The sequence below is a fragment of the Solenopsis invicta genome, chromosome 1 (genome assembly GCF_016802725.1).
Source record: "Solenopsis invicta isolate M01_SB chromosome 1, UNIL_Sinv_3.0, whole genome shotgun sequence".
NCBI classification, from domain to species: domain Eukaryota; kingdom Metazoa; phylum Arthropoda; class Insecta; order Hymenoptera; family Formicidae; genus Solenopsis; species Solenopsis invicta.
In genome coordinates this window covers 29,473,774-29,485,330 of record NC_052664.1, presented here as the reverse complement: position 1 = coordinate 29,485,330, position 11,557 = coordinate 29,473,774, and the positions used below count along the sequence as shown (strand labels likewise).

The 11,557-nt window shown below is 32.8% G+C and overlaps 1 protein-coding gene across 1 annotated transcript; it reads right to left on the bottom strand.

The window, feature by feature from the left end:
- Positions 1 to 5,367: 5,367 nt before the first annotated feature.
- Positions 5,368 to 7,038, bottom strand: LOC105206889. Its single transcript, XM_011176345.3, has 2 exons — positions 5,871 to 7,038; positions 5,368 to 5,496 (listed from the first exon to the last, which is right to left on the bottom strand). Exon 1 carries the CDS (start codon positions 7,004 to 7,006, stop codon positions 5,873 to 5,875), a length of 1,134 nt encoding a protein of 377 aa, XP_011174647.2. The 5' UTR covers positions 7,007 to 7,038; the 3' UTR covers positions 5,368 to 5,496; positions 5,871 to 5,872.
- Positions 7,039 to 11,557: the final 4,519 nt, after the last annotated feature.

Genomic DNA, 11,557 nt, shown 5'->3' with positions numbered 1-11,557 from the left:
TATTGCGTACAATTATTACATACTTAATATTAATGCATAAAAATATTGTAATAATTATATTATCATAATAAAAATATTATAATAATTATATTTACTACGATATATCTTTATACTTTATGTAAAAGGTGTCTCAAAAAGCTCGGATCCTCTCTTAAGAGCGGATTCTTTAAAACATTCTGTAAGAAAAAAATTCTAATACAAAAATGTCGAAAGCATAATGGTTTTCAAATTATTCGCGATTAAAGTTTACGAATTACAGAACTGACATTTCGCGCGCTCAGGCATGGTGACATGACAAGGACCACAAGAAACCGCTATACACGTAAGAGATGATTTCACCTCTTGATACTGTATAATGGACACAACTGATATTTTCTAAAATTATCTATTTATATTACCTAAATGTATGTAAAGTTTCATTAAAATCGGGATGTGACATTTCGAGAGGTTCCCTTATTAGTTTAATTTTAAATAGATTTTAATTGAAACGTTTCTTAAATAATTCTAAAAAATTTTGTGTCATATGGGCAGTGGAAAAAAATTTAATGGCAGCAAAAATCAATAAATTTAAATGACAGTCGAGCCTTATCAACGAGCTATCGTTACGAAAACAGATGATATAGAGTAAATATTCCGAAAGTGAGAAGAAAAAATATTTATTTGTGATATTTACGAGTTAAATATTTTGTGTAGAAATAATAATGAACAGTTCTTCATATTTGTAAGTACATTTATATTTGGTTACTGTGTTTTTATAAATGACTTTAGTAATGCAAGAAACGATCAATTCATATGGAGTTTGTTTCGTAAAAAATATGCAAATAATAGTTGATACAAATTACCCACCTTTTACAATAATTTTATGAATTGGTTGTTTCTTGCGTGGCCAAATAAAGGTTAATTATTAAGTAATTAATAACTTATATAGAACCGAATTAGATGACAATGCTACGCATATTATCGTGTGGTTTTATAATATTCGGCGTAAAGATGAAAAATCGTGTATAGATCTAGTACCAAGAGAGTGGGTAATAAAAATTAAACGTTCATGGTACTGCAAATATCCGTCAAAATCTGAATATGACAAAGTACAGGAGTGGAGTAAAGAACGAAAAGTTCCTGAATCAACGTGGAAATATTATCCAATTAAATTAATAAAGGAAGCTAGTAAGTATAGAGGCTAGTGCAGAATTAATACAACTTTAATTAATATAACTTTTTTAATATTTTACTTTTTACCACTATAAAAAAATAATATGTATGTGTGTGTATATTTTGTGTGCATATGTCCATCTATATTTATATATTAAGTAATTTTGACGAAGGACAACGCCGTGTAGCACGCTTCTCAGAAGGGAATGTTATATTATCAAGTGAACTATCCGATGAAAGCGATGAAAGTACTGAAGAATGTGAAAATGACACGGAAGATAGAACAGATGTATTATTATTTAGATATATCTAAATAATAATTATAAAGTTTAAAAGGTAAATTAAAAGATAAATTACAATACCTTAAATTGTCTTTAGAAACTCGTTTTGTCACTCGATCGTAGAGCACGTTAAATCAATTCGCAAAATTGCTCGATGAGCAACAAAACTGTTTAATAAGAACTTAGCCGCGGGACTCGTTTGCTCCGAACTCCGAAAACTACAACCATGTTCGCTCTGGATCGCAATTCTTTTATATACAGATCTACAAAGTTGGCTAATCAGAAGCGTTACGCGTTACGCGTTTATCATTACGTCTGCATATAGTTTTGTGTATGCGTGTGTGTGAAAGAGAAACCTCGTGTTCATCATGGAGAATGTACCATGAGGTAATGTACCATGATTATACAATATAAAATTTATGGCCACTTTTTGGAGATACACCGTTCATATATTACAAACTGACTATGAAATCGTGAATTTATTTCGTTGTTGAAACTACGCTTTTCTTTTCCTATAAATACGACATCACCCGCAGGGATTCGATTAAATTAACGATATAACCCCCCCCCCCATCTAGCTGAAATAACGAATTGCAATACGACGAACACCCATACAGCATAGAGAGATTGCAGGAACATTGCAGAATGATTTCATTGAAACATTGTAATATTGCATTTTGATTGCGAAACATTGCTGCAACATTGCTGGAAGATTGCAGTAACATTAAGATGTCCGCTTTTTGAAATATTGCATTAAAATATCCCATTTTTTAAAAAATATTTACATAAATATTATTACACCACATAATTCCAATGAACAAAACAATATTTGTGTAACATTTTAAAAAACATTTTTTACAAAAAACAAAAAAAAATTTTGGGAATATTTTTTCGGAAATTTCCAAGCGATCACCCATCCAAGTCGCGACTCCGATGAACGTTGCTTGACCTCCGTGATCGCTGCGAACTGATCCCTCATGATGATCTGTGAACACCTTTATGCTGATATATGTATATAACTTGTAAATCAGGTCAATATACGTTTTCGAAAAAATGAAATATGTATAAATAAAGCAAAACATTTATATAAACAAATATAAAATTATAGTTTTTTTTACTAATTTTGCAAATGCAGAATAGCATCTGGAATAATTTTTTTGTTATTTGTTTAAATAAAATGCAATTAAAAAACATATATCAATATAATACAATAATTAAATTGAATATAAACAAATTTTTATTAAAAAAACAATTAAAAAATATTGTTTGTTCATTGGGCTGTAGATCGAGGTTTCTTCATATATGAACCTATTTTGTCTATTGATATAAATATTTATGTTTCTTAACAATACTATGATGCATACAGCACCACGGGACCGCATGCCTCTTTCTAGACGTCTTAGAGTCAACATTTAAAGGATGTCTGTAGACGTCTATGCAAAGTCGATTTGCAGTCAACTTTGAAAGCTTGACTCAGATGAGTCGACTTACAGTCGATATACAGTTGTCGATATACAGTCGATGGACGGTTATACTGTTAGAGAATGTAGAGATTCAGCGGAAAATTTAGTAATGTCGCCCGACATTAGTTTGCTAAATGCGGATGAATAATTATGGATGAATTAAATTAATATATTATTATACGCGAATATTTTGTTTTGGCTCTTTATTGCCACTACTTTATTAAAAAATTATGATATTGCAATGTTTCCGGAATATTATTGACATATGCAATGTGATGTTGCAGGTATATTGTTAATTTATGTTTCTGCAATGTCTCCGTAATATTGCATTGCAATCTGCAACATTGCAACATTGCTGCTATGTTGCTGGAATTTTCTGTGCTGTATGGGCAGATATACGTTTCAGAAACTTCTTCTACAATAGTTTTATAAGTTTGGATTTGTAAAGTATTTTTCGCCATCTGTTTGTAAACCTTTTTTGGTCTATGGACGTGTTACGTCCAGAATTCTTGAAGTAGGTCTCTTGGGTCGATTGGCAGGTAAAGACTTAGGGAAATAATTTGAGCGAGGTAGGAAGAACGAAACAGGCCTAATCTCTCGCACACATGTTTCCGGGCGAGTGCAACGAGTCGAATGCGTCAGGTGAGTCAGAATGTAGGTCAGGTGTCGAGAATGACGACCTATGACTCTCATTCAAATTCTTGCATTCGTGTAGTCCTTATTTTGCGTAAACGAATTGAATCGCTTTTACGCGGGATCGGACCAAGTGCAATTTTATCGGAGCGGGAATTAGAGGTTACTGAAATAAACGAAAATGATTGAAATTAAGAATTACAATTTATTTTAACATAATAAAAGAAATAACCAATTACAATGATAGGTGATGACTAAAATAATAATTATTAATTTGCAAAAAACATTTTTGTTAGTAGAGAACATGTATGATAAAAAGAAGAAAAATCTTATGATCTTAACAAGAATGCGATTATAACTTAAATTCTAATGGGTTACATTTGTGCTTAACGAGATATAAGTGTGCGTGTGTAGGTGTATATTGTGATCAGGGGATTTTTAGCTATCCAGATAGGCTTTGGAGCGAGTCGAAGATTTCTTCCAATTCATTGAGTACTCTTCGATTCGCTTCGATATTTTCATTTACTATATTCTCTATTTGTTCGGGAGTAAATAATGAATCGGAATGCGGGTTTTCTTGGGGAAACTCTAACGCGGGGGAATATGGATGTTCCGGGGGTCTTCGAACAGGTGAATCGGGATTACGATGAAAAAAATCGGGGGAAGGTGTAGGAGGAAAATCTGTAGGAGAAAAGGTTGAATCCCGAGAAGATGCTAAAGGCTCTGCAAAAGGATCGAAGGTAGAAGAAGGTGACTCTGGCGATTGTCTAAAATCTGTTTCTACATGAGATCCAGGGGAGTAAGAGGGGGAGGGATAACGACAGGGGGAAAGAGAGAGTGATTCGGGGGACGGATTTAAGACTGGTGGAGATGAATCGGTCGGTTCATCGGAAGTACTTAAATTAATTAGAGCGTTAGGCAAAACAGAAATTTTTCCTCGCTGATTGTGTAATTTTCCGCAGAGCGATAACGATGCGCCAAGCTTCCGGAGCTTCTTATTTCGACGATTCCGACAGTTCTTAATGGCTCTTCGAAATTTATGGTCAGGGACTCGCTTACGCACTAAAATGAATTTGAGAATTAAGGCTACGTTCTCTCTTTCTCATAAAGGAAAATAAAATTTATATTGTAACTTCTTGAAAGAAGAAAAGAGAAAAACAAAAGGAAAAGGTTTGAATTAAAGGAACGGAATTCTTCGTTTCCGCTGGAAGCAAAGAATTCTGCGAATTCAATCGAACGAGAGCTCGATTGTATCCTGCGGGAAATAAAGAGAGTCGCGGACTCAATCGAAAGAGCTCGATTGTATCCAGCGGGAAATAAACAGAGTCGCGGACCCAATCGAAAGAGCTCGACTGTATCCTGCGAGAAATAAAGAGAATCGCGGACCCAATCGAAAGAGCTCGACTGTATCCTGCGGGAAATAAAGAGAGAAAGAGTAATAGAGGGAGAAAAGGAAGGGTGGTGAAATAATACGGGGTATGTGAGTGTTTTGAAAAGTATAATAAATATCTTTTATGAGAGAGAGAAGGTAGTCTTATAAGGAGAAGAAAAAATAATGGACGGCTAAGACTTACTGTTGGGTGAGATTTCTAAAGGTGCGAATGATTTGGTGTTTGGCGGAGCGGATTCACCTTACAGCTGCGGGCGGCTGGTCGACGGTTGGCACTCAGAGTGTTCGGAGGTTGCAAGGAATTTGTTGATTAATTCCCACAATGCCGCGTCAAGTTTAAGGGGTAACACCACTGTAGACGGCCCAAATAAAGCGTTTTTTTGTGAATTTTTTTTGCATGGAAGGAAAAGTAAGAAGAAAATAATATTTAAGGATGTTATTAAACATGTTTTTAAGTGTTTGTAAAAATTTTTTTATTAAAAAATATTAAAAAATGGCGACGCTATAGCCACTGTCGTGAGACGTGTTTATTTTTTAGGGGTTTGCGGCACGCAGCAGAACCATCGTAGAGATTTATCTGGAACAAAACAAAAAATTTTTTCTTAATCTACATGAGTATAGCTAGAGAAACACGTACGGAATTTGAGAAATATTTATTTTTGAGTAATTGGCACGCATTTAAAAAAAAATTTCAATTTTTGACGGAAAAAACGGTCACATATTTGTCAATAAATAATGTTCTAATCAACTTATCGAAAATTCCGTACGTGTTTCTCTTCGAAATGTTATTTTAAAGAAGTGGTTAAAATTTGGAGTGGAAAGAATGAAAATTGTTTGAGTTATGCTGCGTGCCGTTTTAAAAAACCATGTTTTGAGAAAAACGCGTTTAAAGCTTAGAGACGTGTTTTAGACGGGACAAAATGAAAAATGTGACTGTTTGAAATTTTTTACCATTAGTCTGCTATCCCAGGACCGTAAAGCATCCCTTCTTTGCTCAAGTATTGTTCCTCATTTTCTTTCCGCGACGATTTTGTGCTGGTGCGTGCCTTCTTTGCTGCATCTGTCAAAGCCCGCTCGGAGTGCTCGATCCTTGTCGCATTGGCTTCAAGGCAAAAATTGTATGCTTGGTAGCCGATATCCATCTCCAAAACTTGCATAATTCGTAAAATGTTAGTCAAACCGTCATTGAAGGTGCACACAGCAATATCAGTTGCTGCACATAATACTTTTTTGCCGCTTGAGTAAGATTTTGGCGCCAAGTTCCATACAGCAGCATTGAAACTTTCGTTGCTATTTTGAGTGTAGCCTCCCAAGCAACGATTTAGCAAATCATCACGGCTCAGCTCCTCGTAAATAGGTTTGATAGCTTCAAAAATTTCCTTCGGTAGTGGCGGCTTATGATGGTAAGTAGCCAAGGAATTTGCTGCTTGTGCCTTTTTCCAGTCGCACCAAGACTCCGAGCACTTCTCGTGTTGCGGATTTTCATCGGTTGACATTTTATGAAATAAGGTTGCCCAAATATCATTTTTCATATTTTTCACGGAGTTTGGATTCCGCCGTATCGCTAAACCATAATATATTGTAAGCTCGTCAATTAATTTAGCAGTTAATTTACCTTTTCCTCCGAGGCCTTTTACATTTTTTTTTAAATTTCGCAAACGAGTGCCCATTCTCTTTTGCACGTGATCAATGCACTCTTTCTTTTTCACTTCAAAATTTTCGTATGGATGTTTCTCCAGTATACCCTTGAAGGTTTTGCTATCACCGTCGCCGACATAGTTTGCATATTTCATGCCATGTAAAGTTTCGGAACGTTGAAACATTTCGACGACGGCGTCTACCTCCATCTTACCAGACGAACCTTCATGATTTGCTTGACATTCATCAACGTGTGTTTTGAGCCATTCTTCATACTCAACTGTTTCTAATTTACTCTTCCAATGCTCGCAAGATTTGCAATATTTGGACTTCACCTCAACGTCGACGATTTTGCCAGTGAACCATCCAATCAATGACGTGATTCCGAAAAGCGACGAATATCCACGTTTCCTACTACTAGAGTAGTTAGAAATCAGAAGGTAAGTCATTAGGCTGTACCCTTCGAGCAGGTATCGATGTGCCGTAGGTAGTCGTTTTGGAGCAGCCCGACACGCTTAAGAAAGAGCGCGAAATTTCACACAAAAAATTTTGTAACAGACATAAGACTTTTTTTAACTCATTCTAGAAGGTTCAAAGTATTTTTTAAAGCAATAAAAAAAAAATCGATTTTTCAAAAATTCTACAGTGGTGTTACCCCTTAAGTACGATAAATACGGATCCGAACGTCACAAACTCGGACATATAATGCCACGGAATGTGCGACGGATCGAACTGAAGTGAATCGCGAACGAAAATGAGCAATGAAAAAAAAAGGGTGCGGTAAGTGACTGTAAATGACTGCAAGTAAGTGCTCGCGGGCTCCGGAGCTCCTTCCTTTTATACTTGATTCTGCCTATGATTTCTATGGGATTTTAATCTGCAGGTGTACTGCCTCTTATTATTGCCCGCGCACTACCTACACAGTAAAAAAATTTGTATTTGTGTTAAAATGAATCCTAGTTAAAACTTTTATGTTGAATTTGTAACATATTCAAGTGTTCTTTTAACATAATATGATTATGTTATTTAAAAATTTTGTGTTAAATTGATGTTCAACATTTCTTGGTGTTTAAATAACACAATTTATAGGTAAATGAATAAATAACATAAAAATAATGTAGTTTTAAAACAAATTTTTTTTAAATAATTGAAAAACATGTACGTGTTATTTTAAGATATTAGTAATGTTAATTTTACTGAAAAAATATGTTCCGTGCCATTAATTACACATTTTATATATTAAACTATACAAATAATTTGTGTTATTTTCTTTCTGCAGCAGTTGCCATCTGTTAAATAGACATACACTTTAAAAATAGATGTGTTATTAAGTGTATTATATTAAATTGAACGCATATAATATGTGTATAATTATTCACGAATCGTAGAATAACACATTTAGAAAAAAACAACACATCACTAAGATTACACACTTATAGAAATTACACATGAAGCTTCTCAACATTGAAAAAAATGAATAAGTAGTTGTTGTTGGTGAAAGTATATTTTTATATTTATTCTGCTAAGAATTTCTTGTTCTTCCAATCGATTGGCGTAATCAGTTTTCCTCCACAGTCAATTTTTAACAATTTGTTTATAACAATTAATTGCAAAGTCGATTTTTGCAACGTGCTTTTTACAATAATGTTTTTTTATGCTCCGGTACTATTTCCGGTAAATGTTATTTTTTGACTATCTTTATTGGTCTGGTCATAGGCAGCAGCAGGTTTTAATTATTTATATAATTCATATTAAAAATATCTAACGAGAAGACTAAATAATCAAAGGGCTAGAAATAGTGTTCGCGCGGTATTGAAGACGCAAGTTTCTTCTTATTCAAATCAATTTTACTTCAAATATAACTTTTTATTAACAGTATCACAAGCGTATGATTAGCTCAGTGTTAGCGTATTAGGTTATTGTTCCAAAGATCTTAGGTTCGAATCCGGCCGTGCCGATGCGTTTTTAAAAATTGTAAAACAATGCGTAATTGTAATTAGTAAAATAAAAGAATCTTATATGCGAAACAGTGAATACAGATATAAGCTATAAGCATAATAAGATCTCTAAAAAAAATTTTTTTTATTATTTTTGATTTACCTATACGTTTCTTGAAAATCTAAACACTTTATGTGTGAAAATGTGCATTTACACGCATGTAGATGTGTAAAAAGTGACTACAAGGGATTCTTATGTTAAATGTCATTAAGATCTACAACATATTATTTCAGTTAAATTTAACATTATAAATGTGTCTATGTGACATTAAATATGTTTACAGAATTATGTGATAATGTTACATTTTTTGTGTTAATTTATTACATAATATTTATGTAATTGACTAACATATTTGCCTTGTGTAAAATTAACTTAAAAATGGGTGGACCGTTTGGGACATGCAAAATGTGTTAAATTTAACACAAATTTTTTTACTGTGTATTAATTGCGCGACAAGTGTTTCGTGTCGATGGGGTCAATCATCCACCAAAATCGGCACGTGTCAAGAGTGGACCAGCCGTATTGACTCGACTTTAGCGTACCTACGCGGTTAAGATAGATCATCTTTTCGAAATTTTCGGTTGCTTGGCTGCATCGTTTTCGAAAGAAAAGAATTGTTACTCCGCAGGACGTAACAGACGTATCATTTTAGGTAAAAAATTACGTTTTCGAAAGGAAACGTTGATGTACACCATAAAGGCCCGCAAAATTAACTTTACAACATGTCTTAAAGAGTGAACGTTAAATGTAACATATTTTGATCCATATAAAATTTCGAAACAACCTACAAAGTTAGTGAGATCTGACTCGCATTTATTTAACTCTTCTGCGCTTATACGTGTTTTAAGTAAAGTGTATATGTATACTATTCGATAGTAACGCTAAATGTAAAAGCGCGTCATTTCGTAATATTTCTTTGAAACAAGGAATGGCTTAAAACAACAGTAAAGATCGCCACTCAGATGCTTTCTATTTGCATTTTTCGCTTTTGATAGGTCTTATTAATCTATGGATCTCTCGTAGAAGAATCATTTTCAGTAATCGATTATTTATTTTTTCGATATCAATTTTAGTCAAGCAAATAAGACTACGCGGATAATTCCATATCGACTATAAATGCGACATGATGCCCAATAGATCAGCGTGTATGTAATCTCTAACAAATGACCATACCATGTCGATTGTACGTAATTTTGATAAGATGGAAAACCCTTTGATATTCATACTTTTTTTTCCCGTACACGTTTCATGTTTTTTACTGGCTTCTTTCATATCTTACATTTGCTTGTCGTAAGTTCTATCATCGAGATCATTCTCCTTCATTAAGAATCGCATACATCTTATATCATGTTTTTCTTTGTCAGCACTAAGAACACCCGTAATAATCATTAAATTGTATTTTATTCTATAAAATAGAACGAGAAACTGTATCAGCACTGCACAGCAAAGGCTTGTCTAAAATTTTTTTCAATTTTCCATTTTGCTGTAAACAAACTTATACTTTATCAACGGTTTCACCAAATTATCTTGTATCAATTGATTTAAAATATCAACTTTACATACCGTTTGAAACGGAGATTGTACAGAATAGCTTAAAAAATCTAACCAAGATTAAATTAGACAGAACAGACGGTTATATCTGTAATATTTTTGATAGACAATTGTATCAACAGATGATAGGTTATATGAAAAATCCAAACGTGATAGTACTAACTTATACTTTCAATACCGATCTGTATTTCAAAATTCAAAACAAGCTATTTGGTTAATTTTTATTATTTTAAATGTGTTACCCTCCAAATTACGATTTAAATACACATTAGTAGCGGGTTTGTGGTTGGGAAAAAATGAACCTTTAGCTGCTATGATGAATACATATTTACAATCACTTGTTAATCAAGCAAAGAAATTAAGCAACGTTAAATTTCAATTATTTAACTGTTCTGATGAAAAATTGGGTGTTCTTGGTGCTATGACAAAGGAAAACATGAACATACTTTATTGTGTTTCTTAAATGCATTTTTTGTTATATTATCCGTTAGCTGTACATGACACTTTGTGCAGTAAAAGGTATATCTAATAACTTCTTCAGGTATATCAAAAATTTTCAAAAAATGGTAGTCACTGAAACTCCAATTTTAAAATTCAGGACCTGCCAACAATTTACTCATGTTAGGTAGCTTTTTTTTACTCTTGTAGCTTAATAAAAATTGTGTTGAAAATCCACAGATCATAAGAAGAACTTTCTTCTTCTTCAACCCAGATTCTTTGAAAGTAACTGTGTCTTCTGTTAAGTAATTCTTCCAATATCTCCTAGTCAGCATTTCTACATCATTATCGTTATCACTTTGTTTTAGTTCATCCAAAAAATAAGAAGTAAAACTTTTTAACAAGCTATTCTGTACAATCTCCGTCTCAAGCAATATTTGAAGTTGATATTTTAAATCGATTGACATAAAATAGTTTGGTGAAACCATTGATAAAGTATAAGTTTGTTCACAGTCTGAACACACTTTATTGTGTTTCTTAAACGCACCTTATTTTTGTTACATTATCCGCTAGCTACATATGATAAAAAGTATATTTATGCAATAAAAAATATATTTATTATTTTAAATATCCTCACTATATGTACATGGACTGTGAGTATCCTAAGTAGCAAACAATATTTAAAAAATTTAGAAAACATTTTTAGAAACGTTACAGATAATGTTAAGTCCCCTTTATTTAATTAAAAAAACATTTGTTTTAATACAAGAATAATTTTTTTAACATTTAGTAAACGTTTCTTTCAACATTAAAAAAATATAAATATTAAATATATGTATTAAAAACATTTTTAAAATATTTATTTAATATTAAAAAACATTTTTTTAAATGTAAAGCAAACGTTTTTTAATGAAATAAAGGGAACTTATCCCATTTTTTTAAACGTTTTTAAAATGTTTCAAAAATCTTTTTAACAATGTTGTTTGCTGCTTGGGTATTAATATAGGGTCATT